The sequence below is a fragment of the Hemitrygon akajei genome, chromosome 1, assembly GCF_048418815.1.
Source record: "Hemitrygon akajei chromosome 1, sHemAka1.3, whole genome shotgun sequence".
In the NCBI taxonomy this organism is placed as follows: Eukaryota; Metazoa; Chordata; class Chondrichthyes; order Myliobatiformes; family Dasyatidae; genus Hemitrygon; species Hemitrygon akajei.
In genome coordinates, this window is record NC_133124.1 from 18,956,629 (window position 1) to 18,979,016 (window position 22,388).

At 39.2% G+C, this 22,388-nt stretch overlaps 1 protein-coding gene across 1 annotated transcript in view; it reads left to right on the forward strand.

The window, feature by feature from the left end:
* The window catches only part of csmd3b (CUB and Sushi multiple domains 3b), a 2,154,916-nt gene that overhangs the window by 1,488,751 nt on the left and 643,777 nt on the right, over window positions 1-22,388 (forward strand). Inside the window, exons 11-12 of the mRNA XM_073038951.1 lie at window positions 3,998-4,101; window positions 16,381-16,493. Of these exons, the coding sequence (XP_072895052.1) occupies window positions 3,998-4,101; window positions 16,381-16,493 (217 nt within the window). The remainder of the gene's footprint in view (window positions 1-3,997; window positions 4,102-16,380; window positions 16,494-22,388) is intronic.

Genomic DNA, 22,388 nt, shown 5'->3' on the forward strand with positions numbered 1-22,388 from the left:
TCCAAATGTTCATAAATCCCATCTCTCAGGATCTTCTCCATCAACTTGCCAACCACTGAGGTAAGACTCACTGGTCTATAATTTCCTGGGCTATCTCTACTCCCTTTCTTGAATAATGAAACAACATCTGCAACCCCCCATTCCTTCGAAACCTCTCCCGTCCGCATTGATGATGAAAAGATCATCGCCAGAGGCTCAGCAATCTCCTCACTTGCCTCCCACATTATCCTGGGTATATTTCATCCTGTCCCAGCGACTTATCCAATTTGATGTTTTCCAAAAGTTCCAGCACATCCTCTTTCTGCATATCTACATGCTCAAGCTTGTCAGTCTGCTGTAAGTCATCACTACAATCACCAAGATCCTTTTCCATAGTGAATACTGAAGTAAAGTACTCATTAAGTACCTCTGCTATTTCCTCCGGTTCCATAGACACTTTCCCACTGTCATACTTGATAGGTCCTATTCTTTCACGTCTTATCCTCTAGCTCTTCACACACTTGTAGAATGCCTTGGTGTTTTCCTTAATCCTGCCCGCCAAGGCCTTCTTATGACACCTTCTGGCCCTCCTAATTTCCTTCTTAAGCTCCTTCCTGTTAGCCTTATAATCTTCTAGATCTCTAACATTACCTAGCTCTCTGAACCTTTTGTAAGCTTTTCTTTTCTTCTTGACTAGGTTTATTACAGCCTTTGTACACCACGGTTCCTGTACCTTACCATAACTTCCCTGTCTCATTGGAACTCCACACAAATATCCCCTGAACATTTGCCACATTTCTTCCGTACTTTTCCCTGAGAATATCTCTTTCCAATTTAACCTTCCAGAGACTGGTGAATCTGTGAATTAATTGCCTTGGGTCACCGGCAGCCAACCTGAAAAGGCTCTTTCATTCCCACTCTTTGCCTCCTGTTAGTCAGCCAATCTTCTGGCTATGCTAATGCCTTTCCTGTAATACCATGGGCTCTTACCTTGTTACGCAGCTTCATGTGTGGCACCTTATCAAATGCCTTCTGAAAATCCAAGTAAACAACATCCACTAGCTCTCATTTGTCTATCGTGTTTGTTATTTCTTCAAAGAATTCCAACAGATTTGTCAGGCGAGATTTGCACTGAAAGAAACCATGTTGACTTTGGCCTATTTCATCATGAACCACCAAGTACCCCATTAATTTGTCGGCATGCGAATGTTGGCACTAGAAATGTGGCAATACTTGTTTGCAAAATCCTTAAACTGTGGAGGCCAGGACATTCGGTTTATCTAAGTTGGAGGTTGATAGGTTATTGATTAGTCTGGGCATGAAGGGATATAAGAAGAAGGCAGCAGAATGGGGTTGAGAAGGAAAATGGATCAGCCATGATGAAATCATGGAGCATGCTAGATGGGCCGAATGGTCTAATTCTGCCCCTATCTTTTATGGTCTTATGTACTATGAGTAGAGATTGGACAAGCTGAGGCTGTTTACTCTTGAGTGGCAGAATCTAAGGGAAGATTTGGTGACTTAAACAGACTTCTTTAAACATGGTTAAGAGAATTTGTATTAACTTAGACTTTCATGTTAAAATTTCTTAATGATATCAAGGAATTTAACTGACCCTCTAATGTTGTAATCCGCCTTTTAAATCAATAATATATTTCAGCTTCTGAAAGGCAGGAGGTCCTGACACTGTTTTTACAAACTTATTAGATTGGTGATAAGAGTCATATAAGTTAAAGATGCTGAAAATCAAAATAAAGACAAAAATGGTGGAAGCATTCAGTAGGTCAAGAAGCTCTTTTGGAATGAGAAACTGAGTTAACCTTTCAGGTCAGAACTGGTAATGTGGCTGTATTGCTCGAATAATTTTCAGACCAACAGCTTATGGAGATTAAGGGCAAACCAAACTGGTGGCATTCTGATTTGTTAAAAAACAGGATAAATTGGCAAATGTCCTTAGATTTAGTAAAGCAGAGAGTGACCTTTTCCCAACCGATATCACAGGTTCTGATGAAGTGTCCCGGTCCGAAACATCAACTGTTTACTCTTTTCCTTAGATGCTGGTTGGCCGACTGATTTCCTCCAGCATTTTGTGAGTGTTGCTTTGGATTTCCAGCATTTGCAGGCTTTCTCATGTTTGGGGTATGATCAATGCCTTATAAAGCCTCAGGAATCACAGAATGAATACAGAATGCAAGTTATCTCTACAAATGCTTAAAGTCTGTCACAATTTCTATTATTGTTCCTGAGCTCATTACAATCATACTGAAAAAGAGATATCATTACTGTTGAAGCAGAATGCATAATTACAATGCCAAACCATCTCCTCTTGGCTGCTGTGTCCAATGCAATCTTGTTTAGCAGTTGTAGAATCTCCACATTCTATTATCAGGCAGCTGTGGACAGAAGAAACAAACAGGCCTAGTAATTGTTTTTCTTAATGGTAAAACAGAAAAGAGAGTGTTGGAAATTTATCTCCTGGAGAGTCATGAGGACTGAGGCAGGCTGGTGAAAGATGTAGTACACAAGAAGCATGCTCTTTGTACCTGGAGTCTAGCCCGTAGAACTAGATGCCGCTGGCAGCTTGACAGATAGCTTTTAGTTTGGATAAGGAGTCATAGAGTACTATAGAACAGAAACAACCCCTTCAGCCCACCTAGTCTGTGCTAAACTGATCTTCTGTCTAGTCCCATTTCCCTGCACCCTGACTATGGTCCTCAATACTCCTCACCTCGTCAAACATCTCTTAAGTTTTACAATTGACCCACATCTACCACTTCCACTGGCAGCTCATTCCACACTCACACTTCCCTTTGAATGAAGAAGATCCCCCTCAGATTTCCCTTAAATATTTCTCCTTTCACCTTAAACCTATGATCACTAATTCTATTCTCGCCCAACAAGATAGGGACACTTAGCTCCCGGTGGAGCATAGGCCATCGATGACCTCCTGTCTCCATTGTCCTCTGAGGTTGATGGGATGGTTGGAGTTCAACACTTCTACGTTCCATTGTACAGGAGATCGGCCTATAGAGCTGCACAATAGATCTGTTGATTAGCCTTACTTATTTCCACCTCTCACAACTGAGATGTAGGGTTGGACTTTGAGAGGCTTATGTTCCTCTGATCCCCCTCTATTTACACCTCCTCCAGACCAGACTACTAACATGTCTTTAGCCCCCTCTCATGGTCAACGTAGATACTTTTCATTCATTTTCCCTTGCACTCATAAACAGAATCTTCTTTGCGCCTACATACAATAAGTATATAACTTTTCTGTTATTCTCATAGTTCTGAAACCAGACATTAACTATTTCTCTCTTTGCCAATTCTACCAGACTTGTTAGATATTTTAAGCATTCTTTGTTTTTATCTCAGTTTTCAAATATCTGCAGTTCTTTTCGGGGTCTTTATTAATTGATTTTGCTGCCTGTCACAGCACCATGGGTTGAAATAATCTTGCTATATAATGCACAATGTAATGTGACTCTGCAAAGAAATTATGTTTGATTTGCCATAACATTTAAGATCTTATATTGCTAATCTTTGCACACAGCAAATTTAGTTCAGTCAGAGCAGAAAGAAGTGGCTTGGAGCTACAGAGCAAATAACTTGCTTACAGTGTAGAAAATATACACTGCACCATATCTTTGTTTTCACTGCAGCAAGAGTTTCATAACTATCACTCAAATGCTTTGTAATCTGCCTAATGTAATCAATACCGAGTAAACAACAAAAATGCTGCAGCATTCTAAGAATTCTATTAAGTATGATTCACTAAACTGGTACTTCAATGAGTGATTTCGATGCTTCTGAACATTTTGATATAATTTCAGGAAAAAAGCAGAAAAACATAAAGGCTGATTTATTGACATAGTTTGTTATAGTGGAGTCATAAACTTCCATTAGATAGATAATGTCTGACACTTTTCCTGTTATGAATTTCATATAGTCTGTGAAAAGTCATTTTGTAAGTTACCTGCTAAATTAACTATTATTGTCTCATCTGTTTTAAACCCAGGTGATTCAGATTGACTTTGAAGAATTTGATTTGGAGATCGGCTATGACACCCTCACTATCGGCGATGGAGGAGAAGTTGGTGATCCAACCACTGTGCTTCATGTGTAAGTACTTATTGATGACCTACAGAATACTGTGCAAAGGTGCACATATGTATAGTTAGACTTTTACACAGTATCGTAGTAATTATATGTACTACACTGTACTGTTGCCACAAAAATAGGCATATATGAATGATGGTAAATCTGATACTGATATGGGTCTCTATTGTGGACTGAGAGTGGGAAGGGGGCAGGGAGAAGGAAGTCATGGTTGCAGAGTGGGGAGCGAGTGGGAGGCACCAGAGAAACACTCTGTAATGATCAGTAAACTAATTGTTCAGAATCAAATGATCTTGCCTGGTATCTCAGGACTGGGTGGGTCTGCACCCGCACTATTCCCCCCCCCCCAACCTCACACCCTCTTCCCCCGTCCTTGGCACTCCTCTGCCACCTATCCCACATCCCTCCTGTGGTGCACTGCCCTTGCCGTTTCCATCATTCTTTGCTCCCGTCAGATTTACAAACTCACTCTCCACCCCACGCTGACAGTACAGCACTCTGTAATTATCTGAATTAAACTAGAGTACATGAAATTATTTGAATTATGAAACATACTTTTATTCTTTCTTAAATATTGAACTTACATAATATGTATAAGAAGATAACTGATAACAAAGCCAGGTGGCCTCTTCTAATTTAGGGCCATAGTCAAAATAAACCCGGCCAAATGAAACCAAGCAGTGTGGGAAAATGGTGCAGATCATTAAGTTTGAAAAATTAAATAATAGAAATTAACATTTTGGATTGAAGCATTAATCAAAATATCAAATATTGAAAGGCCTAGATAGAGTGGAGGTGGAAAGACTGTTTCCTATAGTGGGGGTGTCTCTGAAAAGAGGACGTCCTTTTGGAACAGAGATAAGGAGGAATTTCTTTAACCAAAGAGTGATGATTCTGTGGAAATCATTGCCATGGATCATTGTGGAGAACAAGTTATTGAGTATATTTAAAGTGAGGTTTGATAAGTTCTTGATCAGTCTGGGCATTAATGATTACAGGGAAAAGGCAGGAGAATGGGGTTGAGAGGGACAATAAATCAGCCATGAAAGAATTTCGGAGCAGACTTGATGGGTCAAATGGCCTAATTCTGCTTCTATGTCTTATGGTCTAAAACTGGAAGGAAAGAATAAGGAGTTAAAACAAGGAAAAAAAGATCAACAGAAATCACTACCTGATGTACTGATAGAAAGCTGTAAAAGACAAAGGTATTGAAAGATCAAGGGGAAATAGTGAACAATGAATGGGGACAGAAAGAGATACAAAAAAATGAAACTGCTGCAGTCAATAATCCAATCAGAAAGTAGAAGTAATGAGGAAGTAATTGAAAGAACACGAAGTCACAGAATGTTCATGCCTCAAAGCCATTTGACCTATCACAATATAATAATGGGTCTCCAACCCACAACTTAATCTAATTGTTTTTATGTGAATCTACAGTATGTGCCTCCATCTCTCTGGGAATCTTTACAAAATGTTGATTTTTGTCCATTTGCTTTCCTAGAGTTAATCTTTGAACACCGTTTCTTTATTTTTGCTGTTATATTTACTGTAATATGACAGATTGTCCATCTTTCCATTTACTATCCTAAATTTAATATTATGCAGCAGAAATTCAACTGTCACTTAGTGGCTAAAAATTAAGGTAGATGTCATTTTTTTAAAGGACATGACTTGATGAACATATTTGTGCTTGTGCAGACCTTGGAAAAATTCTGATGCCTTGGACGAATCCAATACATATTTGTTTTATTGATATGCAAGCTGATATTCTCTGTTCTGATACCTTTGGCACCTGACCGGTGCTGGGCCAGAGAAAATGCCAGACCACAGAAACTTACCCCAGTCCTCTTCCTCTCAGCAGGAGAAATGTTCTTTTTCAAGTATGGATACCTCTCAGGTTACTTAAGGGTTCCGAGAAGTGACCATAAAGAGGAAATGTTCCTCTCAGTCAGAAATGCTGACTGCTGAGATGACAAAAGTTGCACTGGTTGGTAACCTAGCTACAGATTAGTACAGCTATTAGTTCATGATATACCCAAGTTAGAATTACTTCATTGGTATGGATCAGGACTATGAATTCAAACCATCCTTGATCACAGGAGTAGCTAGACAATAGAATACCCCACCAGAGAGCTTCAGCTGGTATGAAAATCTCCCCTTTTCATTTTGTTGCTTTTCAATAAAAATAAACATTATTTTAAGTCACACCCTTATTTGCTTAAGAATTGCGGAATGAACCTTTAAATAGGGATTCTGTTTATCATGACTTGGAGAAGAAGGATGAACGAAGTGAAGCCTAATTAATCAGGCAGCATAAGAAAAAAGAAAGACCACTCTGGTGCCAAAGGACTTATCAGCCTAAGTGCATTTTCTTATATATTTCTTACAACAGAACAAACAGTGGTTTTGGCATGAAAATTTGAAAAGGTTATGTTCACTGTTGGAGATCTGTTCATAACCAGCGCCTGCATCATCAACAGCTTTAGATTTTAAGCCTCAGCTAACACCAATAAACTACAGGGAAGTTTTAAATTTTGTTTTGATACTCCATTTTAAGATACTTATTTATTGAGATACAGTGTGGAATAGACCCTATCGGTACTTTGAGCCACGCCGCTCAGCAATTCCTCGCCTTAATCCTCACCTAATCTTGGGTCAGTTTACAATGGCCAATTAACCTACCAACTGGTATATCTTTGGAATGTAGGAGGAAACTGGAGCACCCAGAGGAAGCGCACACAGTCTTGGGGAAATTGTACAAAATCCTTCTGGCAGTGGCAGGAATTGAACCCAGATTGCCTATACTGTAAAGTGTTGTGCGCACCACTGCGCTACCATGCCACCCTAATTATGATACATCATTTCATTAGATCATAAGACACAGGAGCAGAGTTAGGCCATTTAGCCCATTGAGTCTGCTCCGCCATTTCATCATGACTGATTCAATTTTCCTCTCAGTGCCAATCTCCTACCTTCTCCCCATATCCCTTCATGCCCTGACCAATCAAAAATCTATCAACCTCTACCTTAAATATACATTAAAGACTTGGCTTCCACAGCTGCCTGTGGCAAAGTATTCCACAGATTCACTACTGTATGGCTGAAGAAATTCCTTCTCATCTCCGTTCTAAAAGGCTCCCCCCTCCCCCGTTCTGATGCTGTGTCCTCTGGTCTTAGACTCTCCCATCACAGGAAACATCCTCTCCACATTCAATCTATCAATTCCTTTCACCATTTGATATGTTTAAATGAGGTCATTGCTCATTTTTCTAAATTCCAGCGAGTGCAAGCCCAGAGCCATGAATTGAGTCTCGTGTCTCTTCAGCCACCTCTTTCAGAGCACTTGGGTGTACACCAACTGGTCCAGGTGACTTAGCTAGCTTCAGACCTTTCAGTTCCCCAAGAATCTTCTCTCCAGTTATGGTAACTTCACACACTTCGTGCACGCTGATAGCTGGAGCTTCCTCCATTCTGCTAGTGTCTTCCATTATGAAGCCTGATGCAAAATACTTATTCAGTTCGTTCACCATTTCTTTGTTCCTCATTTCTACTTCTCCAGCATCGTTTTCCAACAGTCCGATAACCACTTTCACCTCCCTTTTATATTTTGTGTCCTCCTTAATAGTATTGGCTAGCTTACTTTTGTATTCCATCTTTACCTTAATTACTTTGTTAGTTGCCTTCTGTTGGTTTTTAAAAGCTTCCCAATCCTCCAACTTTCCATTAATTTTTGCTCTGTCCTCTAATGGGCCCTCTCTTTGGCTTGTATGTTGGCTTTGACTTCTCTTGTTAGCCACGGTTGTGTCAATTTTCCTTTAGAATACTTCTTCCTCTTTGGAATGTATATACCGTATCCTGTGCCTTCCAAATTGCTTCCAAAACTTCCAGCCATTACTGCTCTGCCATCATCCCTGCCAGTGTTCTTCTCCAGTCAATTCTGGCCATCTCCTCTCTCATGCCTTTATAATTCTCGTATCTCTACTATAATACTGATACATCTGACTTTAACCTCTTCTCAAATTGCAGGGTGAATTCAATCACATTTTGATCACTTTCCCTAAAGGATTCTTTTACCTTAAGTTCTCTAATTATTTCTGGTTCATTGCACAACACCCATTCCAGAATAGCTGATCCTCTAGTGGGCTCAACCTTGAACTGCTCTAAAAAGCCAACTTGTAGGCAGTCTAAAAATAACTCCTCCTGTAATCCAGCACCAACCTGATCTTCCCAATCTACCTGCATGTTGAAGTTCCCCATGACTATTGTAAAATTACCCTTTTGACGTGCATTTTCTATCTCCAGTTGTAATTTTTAGGCCACATCCTTACTACTGTTTGGAGGTCTGTACAAAGCTCCCATCATGGTCTTTTTAACTTTGAAGTTCGGGAAAAGCTGAATTTATGACCACGCCCATGGATATTATTTATTTTCTTAAACGATACAGTCCTTCTGACACTTTGATACACACTACCCCAACAACCCATCAACCCCCCCCTCTGTCACAGCTGAATAGCTCTAACCTAAATCATGGGACAACTTATCCAGTAGGTCTTCTGACTTTAAACTGTGGGAGGAAACCGGAACACCCAGAGAAAACTCACGTATTTCATGACATACAGACTCCTCGGAACTGAACGGCACATTCGGAACAGCTAAGCTGTAGTAGCGTCGCGCTAACCGCTACACTGTCATGGTGCCCAGATTCATCACTCCTCTATATTCAAGCCACTCATTACTGTGTGTCAACATTTTAGCCTAATTATTTTATCCTCCTTATTTTGAGTTAGTTACTATGTCGAATGTCAAGAAATAGTGTGGAACTACTGGGTCGTGAGGAGAGACAAGTGTGTGATCATTACATGTTGAATAAATGGTTACATGATGAGTAACTCACTGGATTTACAGAGGACTAATGATCTGAATCATGGATTTTCATCCTTCTGTTGTCGATGGGAATTTAATTTCAAGGAAATTTATTAAGAAAGCAAATATAATGGCAACAAAAAAACTGAGTGAATGTAATACAGTCCTTACAGGAGGGCAAGGTGGATAAGACGTTGTTCTATTCTCTCAGTGTTGTGTACTTGCTCACCTCCTCTGGGACCTAACAAGGATAGAGTTTCCCCGGTCCTCACCTTCCACTCTGCTATCCTCCACATTCTACAGATTATTCTCAGCAATTCTGAGTACATTCCACCACCATATAATGACCCCCATTCAGCATGGTATAAGGAACATCCCACTTCTTGATTTCCCAGTTTACTGTTCTGTTCCTACCAGTCCTCCCCTTCTTGATGGTATACCCCTCGATTAGTTGTCACTGATCAGACAACTTGTCATCCACTTGTCCCCTTCACCACTCCATCAGAGCCATCACCCTCTTCACAACCTTTGAAGCTTTTTTGCCTTCTTCCCAGTTCTGACGAAAGATCAAAGTTTAACGTAAATTTATCATCAAAGTACATATATGTCACCATAAACAACCCTGAGATTCATTTTCTTGATGGCATACTCAATAAATCCATAATAGAATCAATGAAAGACCACATCAACTTGGTCGTTCAATCAGTGTGTAAAAGGCAACAAATTGGGCAAATACAAATTGAAAGAAATAATGATAATGAATAAACAAGCAATAAATATCAAGAACATGAGATGAAGAGTCCTTGAAGAGTAAGCCCACAGGCCATGGGAACATTTCAATGATGGAACAAGTGAAGTTGAGTGAAGTTATCCCCTTTGATTCAAAAGCCTGATGGTTGAGAGGTAGTAGCTGCTCCTGAACCTGGTGGAGTAAGTCCTGAGGCTCTGTACCACTTAGAACAGAGTATGACCTGGGTAGTGGGGGTCCCTGATGATGGATACTCCTTTCCTGCAACAACACTTTATGCAAATGTGATCAATGGTGGAGAGGGCATTACCCATGATGGACTGGGTCTTATTGGCTACATTTTGTAGGAATTTCCATTCGAGGGATTTGACCTGAAACATTAACTTTGTTTAGCTTCCTACATTTGCTTCCTGAACTGTTGAGTATTTCTAGCAATTAATATTTTTATTACAAACATCTCGGTGAATCCCATCCTGATTCTTTCTGCAGTGGTGTGTCAGAACTATGCACAATTAATGCTTTGTGTAACAGCAAGCCTATAAAATGCCTTTACAGAACAACACACACAAAATGTTGGAGAAACTCAACAGGACAGGCAGCATCCATGGAAATAAATAAACAGTGGATGTTTCAGGATGAGACCCATCTTCAGGACAGGAAAGGAAAGGAGAAGGTGCCAGTATAAAGAGTTTTGGAGAGGGGAAGGTGGACAGGTAGATTCCAGGTGAGAAGAGGCGGAGGGCAGCAGAGATCGCAGAGGGGGGAGCAGTGAGAGAGGGTCTCACCGATGTCCTGTCAAGGAGAAGATTTAAACTTCTTCAGGGTTGGCATCCCTTGAAGAGACTTCACAGTGGAGGAGCAAATTATAACATTAAACATGAGAAATTCTGTGGATGCTGGAAATCCAAAGCAACAACATTTTACTCATCTTTTCCTTGACATGGGCTGTGAGGCAATTACAGCCCTCCCCTCTAATGAGGACATTTGCAGGGCAACTGCCACAAGAAAGCAGTATCCATCATCAATAATCTTCTTTTAACTACTACCATCGAGCAGGAGGTGCAGGAGCCTCTTAACCAGGTTCAGGCATATTATTACCCTACAATCATCAGGCTCTTGAACCGTTGTGGATAACTTCACTCACCACAACTCTGAACTAATTCCACAACCTACAGACTCTCTTTCAAGGAATCTGCAACCTGCTTTCTCAGTACTATATACTTTTATTTGCACAGTTTGTCCTCTTTTTTGCAATGGTTGTTGTCAGTCTTTGTTGCTGTATAGTTTTCATAAATTCTATTGCATTTCTCCATTTTCCTGTAACTGTGAGAAAATGAATCTCAACGTAGTGAATATAGATGTAGTTATGATAATAAACTTACTTTGTCTTGACTTTGACTTTGAGAATGAAATCCATTCTTTTTACTGATCCCTGCCTTCTGTATAAGCCAGCCAGTGGTGTAGCGGCATTCGCACCAGACTTCATGGCAGGTGGACCCGGGTTCGAGTTCAGCCAGCTCTTTGCATACTTTCCATTGTGCTCACTTGAGCATAGAGCAAGCAACTTGGCCTTGTAAAAAAACAGACAAATGCTAAAGAAACAACAAGGTTTCCACCTGATGCACCTCAAGGCGCGGAGAGGAACAACAACCTTCGATGTAGAAAAAACACCCTGTTAATATGAACCAAAATCATTCCATTCACCAAGTGTGCTATTCGCTGGCATGCAGATTGCAAGACCATAAACTCTCACCTTACTTAGATGGTAATGGCAATCAGTTTCACGTTACATCTTCACTTCAACAGCAGGATCTCGGCTTTATGACTAATTACTGCTCTCACAATGATCATTATACTTTGTCACAAGAGCATCAGTGTTGCAGGAGAACACTGTGTGAAGGACAGACAAAAATATACAAGAACTGAGCAAACTAGAGGACCATCTGAAGTTTGGTTCTGACATCTGCCTTAGTCTGAAAATTTGGTTGAATGCTCTTTCAGTCCCATCACATAAATTGTGTTCGATGAACACTATTATTAAGAGGTGATTGATGGCAGATTCTCACAAGAGTATCATTAAAACAAAATAATGAATTATTTGATGCTGTTGATATTCTCATGAAACACTGACTGCAAGTACATTAGTGAGTGAGGCGATACCGTTGAAGGATGACATTATTCAGCACTCCTTCATAGATGAATACAATATTGTTATTTGGAAGACCCAGTCTTTATATCTGTATCCCATACTCAACTCTCTATCTTCAGAATACAATCTTGCTTCTCACAATTAATCATCACATCCCGTGGCTGAAACATCATCATCATGTACATGCGAAAGTCTGCTGATGCTGAAAATCCAAAGCAACACACACAAAATGCTGGAAGAACTCAGCAGGTCAGGCAGCACCTGTGGAAAAGAGTAAACAATCAACGTATTAGACCGGGACCCTTCTTCAGGACTGAGAAGGAAGGGGGAACATGCCAGAATAAAAAGGGGGAGGGGAAGAAGACAAGCTGGAAGGTGATAGGTGAAGCCAGGTGGATGGGAAAGGTCAAAGGCATCATGTATTTATTTTCTTCAACGCTGCAAAAAAAAAATCAGGCATTTCACTCTCAATTACTCCAATAATTTACTTCAACTTTTATTGCTCTATGTCCTATCGGAAGTGAGGATTTTCTGCAAAAGCAAAGATCCTTTCTCTCAGGTTTCCCCATGTACTTGATTAGATGCAAGTCAGTCTGACATATTTTGAGACTTCAGCAAGAACTGGACGGTTTGCAACTCTGTTCTGCATGATGGCAATGCACTATTCAAACCAAGATCTCAAGGGTACCAAAAATTTTTAATTACCAATGTGGAAACATAATTCCCAGTCTTAGAAAGAATCAGATTTAGGTTTAATATCACTGGCATAAGTTGTGAGATTTGTTGTTATGTGGCAGCAGTGCATTGTAATACATAATAATAAAAACTGTAAATTACAGTAAGGACAAGAAAAAAATCTGCAGATGCAGGAAATCCAAGTAACACACACAAAATGCTGGAGGGAAGAAAGAGTACTCTTTTCCTGGCCTGTTGAATTACAGTAAGAAATCTGTATATATATATATATTTTTTTTTTAAGTTAAATTAAATGAGTTGTTCAAAAAGAGGAAACAAATTAAGAAGTATTCTTCAAAAAATGAATAATGTAGTGTTCATGGGTTCAATGTCCAGTCAGAACCCTGAGGACAGAGGGAAAGAAGCTGTTACTGTGTCACTGAGTGTGTGCCTTTAGGCTCCCGTACCCCCTCCCTGATGGTAACAATGAGAAGAGAGCATGTCCTGGGTAATGGGGGTCCTTAATGAGGCATTGCTCTTTGAAGATGTCCTGGATGCTGGGGAGGCTGGTGCCTATGATGGTGCTGACAGAGTTCACAACTTTCTGCAGCTTATTTTGATTCTGTGCAGTGGCCCAGGAAATGTAAACCGATGCATAAACCTCAAAGAGAGAATCAATGGATTATCTTCTACTCTTCCCAAAATATTGATCTTATACCTTGTAGTTCAATTGCTGCTCTAACTTTTAGATTGGTCTTCAACTCCTCTATTCAGTCTCTATGCTGAATTGACTAGGTAATCCTACAACTCTCGGCTGGTGGAAGTTCATAGATGCTCAGCTGTCACCACCCTGACCTACAATGTCATCCAATCTTCCTGGACCTGTGAGCGTAGAAGTATATGTATCACTGCCCCAGGCACACTTTGCACATATTAGAAGAAGCCATGCAGAACCCAGATATCTATCTAAATCCTGGTAAACACTTCCGTCTTCCTGATGGAGCCTTCCGGATCAACATGTATTTTCTCCAGTTCAATCATTGCCATGCTTGAAAGAGTAGAAAACATCTAGATATTTTGAACAATATCTTCAATGTAACAAAACCCATTAAGGAACTCTGCATGGGAGAAAATAAGATTTTCTGTGAATTCTAGACTGTATAATCTAACCATTTTTATGATCTTGCACCTGATTGTTTACCTGCACCACACTGCATGCTTGCACCCCTCCCCGCCATTCTGGCTTCATCCCCATTCTTTTCAAATCCTGATGTAGGGTCTCGGCCCAAAATATCAACTGTTTACCCCTCTTCATACATGCTGCCTGATCTACAGGGCTACCCCAGCATTTTGTGTGTGTTACTCTGCACTTTATCTGTAGCTATTACACTTTATTCTGCATTATTTATGTTTTGCTTTATTCTACCTCAGTGCACTGTGTAATGACCTGATCTGTGTAGAAGACAAACTTTTATTGTATCTCAGTACATGTGAAAATAAAAAGAACAACTCCAATTCCACTTGGTTCATAGAACTTGGAGTGACTTAAACCAAACAGAGAAATTTGGAGAAACAGATATTGAGAAAAAACCTACTGTTTGGGTGGAGTTACAACTAGAGGTCATGGGTTAAGGGCGAAAAGTGAAAAGCATAAGGGAAATATGAGGGTAACTTTCTTCACTCAGAGGGTTGTGAGAATGTAGAATGAGCTTGCCAGCACAAGTATCGCATGCAAGCTCGATTTCAGCATTTATGAAAAGTTTGGATAGGTACATGTATGGCAGGCATATGAAAAGCTATAGTTCAGGTGCAGGTTGATGGGACCAGGCAGTTAAAAAGGTTTGACATGGACTAGATGGGCCAAAAGGCCTGTCTCTGTACTGTATGTTTCTATAACTCTATGACTCCAAAATAAATGAAATGGTTTAGTAATTGCATATAACTTCAAATTACCATATATTATGCATTTCTTCCAAACACTGAATTTGAGATTTCTTAGTCTGTTACCAGAGAACCTGGATCACTGGACTAGTATGGACTCAGACAACCCAAATGAGTTACTACTCCGAGCACAAATGTAATCATAGCTTACAATGAAATGGAAAAATAACGTATAAATAAAAACTGCACAATTTACTCCTTTCCTACTGTTGTAAGGAAACTGCTAGAAATGCAGTGATTCCAGATGTTTCCATGCTTTGGCAGAAGACTGCACTGAGTATACAAACAAGTCCTGAAGGGGATAAATTGAAATTTGCTGCTTGGCCATTAACTTGCAGGAGTGGCTTAGGCTTAATTGGTCCATGGCAGAAGTTGTCTGATTTATGCCACAATGAATTCTTGGGTCTTTGATAAAAGACAGTCAATCTGCTCTGTCAGATTACTATCCAGTTTGCAAAATTGAAAGTTACTCCCCAATCTATAAAATGACTTCACATAAGGACCGAAATAGTACAAATGCAACCGAGATAATATTTCAAATTTTCAAGAAAGCAATCAACATATCTGTTCTGTTTTCCCTTCCTCCAGTAACACTAGTTCCTTCTTAAATTACTTTTTCACCTTCTTTGTAGGAAATGCATTTGATTATTTTCTGAAATTTTGCTCATAAGCAAATAGAATTTCTTTTCTATACTGTATGGTGTTTTGAAAACTTTGGTTACATTCATCCCTTCCCTGGTTTAAATTTGTTTTCATTACATTTCCACCCTTTTGTTGAGTTATGTTTTATTTTTCAGTTTAAGCAATCTTTTCCAATAATACAAAAGAGGAGTGCTACAGTAGCTGGAATATTGAATGGAAATTAAAATTACTGGACATACTGAGCAAGTCGTGCAGTGTCTAAAAGAGTTAGCATTTTGCATCAATGACATTTTATCAAATTTTACAGTTGACCTGAAATATTAATTCCCCCTTCTGTCACCAGATAGAAGAGAGAATTTATATTCATCTGCATCTCATGTTCTAGATATTTATTGATTATTTGTGTGTTTATTTATTTATTTGTTTGTTTGTTTGCTCAATTTGTTGTTTTTTGCACATTGATTGCTTTCCATCCTGTTGGGTTAGTATTTCATTGATTCTATTACAGTTCTTGGATTTGCTGAGTATATTCACAAGAAAGCGTATCTCAAAATTGTATATGGTGACATATATATACTTTGATCATAAATTTACTTTGTGCTTTGTAGAATATGCCTGGCCTGTTGATTGTAGACATTTTGGCATTTGCTTATGATTACCTTGCTTGGACATCCGGAAGCATGCGCCGTTGTTGGCCACAAGGCAAACATGTTCATCCTCAGAGCTTGTTTTACACTGAAGTCTCATTCCCCATCATTACTAACAAATGATTCACGTTGATTTAATCCTTTTGGAAACCACTTCATGTTTGAGCTTTTGTATTCAACGGTGTTGTATTTTGATTCTGCATTAATATCCAGAAGTATCATATTGACCAGTATTATGCTTTTGCATTGTAATTAGGCAAAGATAGATTGTGTTATGTTTTGTAACTTCAAAGGAACACGTGCAAATCTGAAATGAACTTCACTTTTACTTTAAGTGAGGCACACACATATCATGTGGTAGTGTGATGATGTATGCAAATAACATATTTTTTCATATAACTGATTATTAATTATTTAATCAAACAAAAATGCTTAAGCAAACAATATATATATAATTACTCAAATATTACTAAAATATTAAATGCACAATAGATCATACACTGAAAAAAGTAATTGTTTTTAGTTCAACTAGTCCTTTTTTTGAAGAAAATACAACTTCAGAAACAGCATTGGTAAAACTGACATCTGACATGTTTTCTTTTCTTTATTGGCCCCAGGTTGACAGGTAGCTTTGTCCCAGATTTGATCGTAAGCAAGAGCAATCAGATGTGGCTACATCTGCAAACAGATGAAAGCATCGGATCAATTGGCTTCAAGATAAACTACAAAGGTAAATGATGAAAAGCAACTCATACGGCAAGTAGGTTTAGGTCAACATTCTGAATGGAGTGTTTCAGTGAAATGAGCTCTTGTGCATCATATACTAATTATAACCTGCAAGTTGCTGATTTCCTGGTTTGATCAAAATGAATTGCCTTGAAATGGCAGAGGAGAAATATGAATTGCATGAAAACTCCATGACTGAACCCATAATAAGACATAAGATGTAGATTTTATTAACATGGGAGATTCTGTAGATGCTGGAAATCCAAAACAACACTCACAAAATGCAGGAAGAACTCAGCATTTCAGGTAGCATCTAAGGAAATTATTAAACAGACAACATTTTGGTCTGAAACCCTTCCCCTGGACTGGAGATGAAAGGGGAAGATGCCAGAAGAAAAAGGTGGGAGGTGGGGAAGGAGGATAGCTAGAAGGTGATAGGTGAAGCCAGGTGGATTGGAAATGTATACTGCTGGAGAAGATGAAATCTGATAGGAGGGGAGAGTGGACTATGGCAGAAAGGGAGGATGGAGGGGCACCAGTAGAAGGGTGATAGGCAGGTGAGGAGAAGAGATGTGAAACCAGAGTGGAGAGTAGAAGCAGAGGGAAGGGGAACGAAAAATACTGGAAGAAAAATTGACATTCATGGTTGAAGGATACCTAGACTGATTATGAGATGTTGATCCTCCACCCTGAGAGATTTATTACTTCTACGTATTATTTTATTATAACTCATAGGCAATTTAGTAATATCTTGACTAAAAATACATTTTCATTTTAGGAACAGTAACTTAAGTCTTCTCTGCATGGATTTTAAATACCAGAAACTAATTGTGTTCACTATTCAAAAGAAAAATACAATGGGGTTCTATACATTTATTTAGCTAAATATAGGAAGATTAAATGCATTGACACTAATCCCTAACGTACAATAAATTCTATTCCTTCACCATCAACTGCATCCCTCTGCAGTTATCAGAGAATAATTAAAACGACTTGGAATTTCATGGTTATATTTGATTGTTAAATGAATTAAACGCTGCAAAGCATCCTTTTCATCAACAAGAGAGTTAATTACATCTCAGAGTTTGCTCCTTAGCCCCTCTACTTATAAAACTTGTCAATGTTTGCTCCAGATCTGACAAATGCAGTGAATTCCCCACAAGCCAACTATTCTATAGAAGGTTGAGATAATTTAAAACTTTTTTTCATATCTCTAAATTGTATTTGGTTTTGTTTGCCCATTATCCCAGTTAAGCAAGCTTCAGTTTCAAAATTCTCACCATTATTTTCAAATGCCACCTTCATTTTTACTGTCTCCATCTCTGTTTTGTTAACAACGATAAACTTCTATGGGATCTTGTCGATCCTCTCATCTGGCATCTTGATTATCCTTTGAATATTAAAAAAATTAAATCTCATAATTCAACATCTTCTTCTTTATCTTAGAGAGTAGAGGTGTGTAAAACTCTACTCAGAGAACAACAAACACATTGGAGGAATTAGCCTGACCAGCTGAGTTCCTCCAGCAATTTATGTGTGTTGCTTTGGAGGAATTAAGCTCGTAAATCTTTGTTGCTGTCTATTGCAAGCATATATTTCCTTGGAGCAACACCCAAAAAGCTGGAGGAACTCATTGCAGAGGAGATGTTGTTCCCAATCTGCTCTGACTGAGATTTGCAAGTCAAGAAATCAATTATCCCATTGCAGAAGGAGGTATTGAGGTCAAGGTATTGAAGCTTATTGATTTGTTTCAAGGGGATGAAAGTGTTGAATGCCGAGTTGTAGTCAACAGATAACACCTTCCTTCTTTACCCAAGAATATTCCTTCTTTACACAAGAATATTATCCCCCCCCCCCCATAATTACACTCCAATTTTAATCTTTTGTACTTAAGACTTTCAGATCATTCAAATACCTCACATACTCATGGTTCCCCATTTTCTATTCTGCTCATTACAGCAAAAATGACAGACTTGTCCAACATAATTTCTCTTTCATAAATCTTGGTTGATGTTTCCTAATCCTATTATTATTTTCCAAATGTCTCTTACTTAACTAATAATAGATTCAAGCATTTTCTAAAAGAAATACCGGGGGGAAAAGTAGTTGAAATCTTGTGATGTTTGGATCTTCAACAGCACCAAGCTTTTGCTTTTACCCTAGACATCCCTTCCACTTTACCTCACTTTCAAGCACGTTGTTCCTTAATACAGCCATTTGACCAAAGTTTTGGTTATCTGGCATAACGTCCACTTAAGCAGTTAGCATCAGATTTCATGTGACAAACTGTCAGAGAAATGCATACGATATACATCCTTAAATTCTTTTTCTTTGCAAACACCCACCAAAAACAGGGGAGTGCCCCAAAGAATGAATGACAGTTAAATCTCAGAACCCCAAAGCCCCCCCCAGCTCCCCCCCATGCACAAGCAGCTGTAAAGCAATGAGTCCTCTCCCCCACCAGCAAAAAAAAAGGATCGACACCCTCCACCGAGCACTCAAGCGTGCAGCGAAGCATCAATAAAGACACCGACTTGCAGTAACCCAAAGTCTACTTGTTCACCAGGTAATTCAACATACCACAGGCTTTCTCTCTCCCTAATAAGGGAAAAAGAGGTGTCCCCATTCCACAGCAAGAGGGGAGACATAACAGACAACTCGCTGATTTATGGTGTTTAAAGTCTGTTGCATCGCTTTTTTCAAGCTCTGCGCCCAGAGAGTTCAGGTCCGTTTTAAACTAAAGGATTATGGCAGTTAAAAGCAAACAAATTGGTTTCATAAAATATAGAAAATCTGCTGTTCTGGAAGCTAAATAAACTTCAGAAAGTTGACTTGCTTGATTAAATAATAATCAATGCAAAATAAATTATACCTTGCAGTATGTCTGACCTCTACACCTACATCTGTAAATCCAATAACCATTATATAATTAATGAAAGACCGCCCCCAACAGGACGGATAACAAGTGTATAGAAGACTTAATAATAATAGTAGATAAATAAACATCATAATAATGCTCTTTCCTGTCCAGGACTTGTGGGCCTGATTAATTAGAACATAGTAGACTGTTTTCTTGGCATATAAGTGTACAAGTGCAAAAGCTGCAACATTTTTTTCTCTGGTGATGCAGATTGGATAACCCACAATAAAATTCAATTATATGAATTCAGTGTAGTGGATTCTATCAGCATTAATGCACTTCAATTTACTCTACTGAAATACTCAAAGGTAACACTCGACTGGTGATTTTTACTAATCTCTGAAAGTGGTGTTTAAGTTGCTATTCTTTTAAGTTATTTTCCAATAGTTTTGATTATTATATACTGAATATCTGCTCCAATATTTGCACCAGCAATAAAATTGTCATGAACACAAATTTTATGGAAGTGAAGAAGATAATTGGAGGACAAATTAGTGAATATTGTCGGCACGGACTTCAGTAAATTATCTGACAAGGTCCTTCGTAATAGGCTGGTCCAGAAGAGCCTATCTATCTATCTATCTATCTATCTATCTATCTATCTATCTATCTATTGATTGATTGATTGATTTATTGATTTATTGATTGATTGAGATACGCAGCAGAATAGGCCCTTCCGGCCTTTCGAGCTACACCACTCAACAGTCCCTCAATTTAATCCCAGCCTAATCTACAATGATCAACTAGCCTACCAACTGGTGAGAGGAAACCGGAGAACCCGCAAAGCCCACGTAGTCACAAGAACCCAGGCAACTTCTTCCAATTTGTTCAGTTCCAGTTTTTTTTGTATGTAAAAATGAACCCACGACAAATGAACCCGCATTGTTGGTACTGCAGAGCATTGCGTTAACCACTGCACTGTCGTGCCACCCAGTTGATAAACTGGATCCAAAGTTGGCTTGGTCATACAAGATAGCTAGTGGTAGAGCTTGCGTTTATCTGACTGGAGTTCTGTATCTAGTGTTCTGTAAGCATCAGTGCTGGGATCTTTGTTTTTTAAACTATATACTCATGGATGAAAATACATGTAATCTGATTAGTAAATTTGCAGTTGATACAAAAGTTAGTCAGAGTCAGTGATGGCAGCTGGAGATCTCACTTTCCATGTTTATAAGTACTCTCACCATGGCTGTTACTGAGATCCTGTCCCAGATACTATCTTTTTTGTTCATTTCCAATTTAGGAACTGTTCACATTACAAAGAGTTCTCAGGAATGGAACCCCATTATAATGTGGAATTGCCTGTACTTAGTTTTGACTTACTATATTTAAAGTTCAAGCAGGAGCATGTTTACTGTCACTGACACATGTTGTGAAGTATGTTGGTGCGCGCAGCAGTGCAGTGCAATACAGAAACGTAATATTAACTTTAATAAGAAGTATACAGTATAAATTAAATAAGTGGTGCAAAATGAGAGGAGGAGTATTCAGGTAGAGTTCATGGGTTGGTTCATTATCCATTCAGAATTCTGATGGTGGAATGGGAGAAACTGCTCCTTAAATATTGAGTGTGTGCTTTCAGCCTCCTCCACCTCCTCTCGAAGAAAATAGGCAGGAGGCAAAAGAGTGGCAATAAAGGAAGTATTTTCTGATTGGCTGCTGGTGACTAGTGGTGTTCTGCAGCGTTCGGTGTTGGGACTGCTTTTTAGGTTGATTATAGATGATTTGGATGACAGAATTGATGGCACTGTGTTCAAGTTTGCTGATGATATGAAGATATATGGAGGGGCAGGTAGCGTTGAGAAAGCAGGATGGCTGCAGAAGTACTTGTTCAGATTAGGAGAGTGGGCAAATAAACGGCAGATGGAATACCGTGTTGGCAAGTGTATGGTCATGCATTTCAGTAGAATAAATTAAAAAGTACACCTTTTTCTAAATGGAGAAATAATTCTACAATCTGAAGACTTGGGAGCCCTTGTGCAGGATTCCTTCAAGATTAGTTTACAGGTTGAGTCAGTGGTGAGGAAGACAAATGCAATGTTTTCATTCATTTTGAGAGGATGAAAATACAGGGAAGAAGTCATCTCTCTGACACAGTGGTGTCAAGAAACAACCTCTCCCCCGAAGTCGCAAAAACAAAGGAGCTGGTTGTGGATTACAGGAGGAATGGAGACGGGATAACCCCTATTGACATCAATGGATCTGGGATTGAGAGGGTAAACAGCTTTAAGTTCCTCAGTATCCACATCACCAAGGACCTCACATGGTCCGTACACACCAACTGTGTGGTGAAAAAGGCACAACAGCACCTTTTTTCACCTCAGATGGTTGAGGAAGTTTGGTATGGGCCCCCAAATCCCAAGAACTTTCTATAGAGGCACAATTGAGAGCTTCTTGACTGGCTGCATCACTGCCTGGTATGGGAACTGTATCTCCCTGAATCGCAGGATTCTACAGAGAGTGTTGAGGACGGCCCAGCACATATGCAGTTGTGAACTTCCAATGATTCAGGACACTTACAAAGACAGGTAAGAGAAAAGGGCCCAAAGGGACCCAAATCACCCCAACCACCACCTATTCCAGCTGCTACCATCTGGTAAGCGGTACCGCAGCATAAAAGCCAGGACCAACAGGCTCTGGGACAGTTTCTTCCACAAGGTCATCAGACTGATTAACTCATGCTGATTTGAGTCTACTTCTATGTTACATTAACTGTTCTATTGATTATAAATTATTATAAATTACTATAATTGCACATTGCACATTTAGATGGAGACGTAACATAAAGATTTTTACTCCTCCTGTATGTGAAGGATGTAAGAAATAAAGTCAATTCAATAAAGCAAAGATGTAATGCTGAGGCTTTATAAGACACTAGTGATGCATCACTTGGAGTACTGTGAACAGTTTGGGCTCCTTATTTAAGAAAGGATGTGCTGACATTGGAAAGGGTCCAGAGGAGGTTCATGAGAATGATTC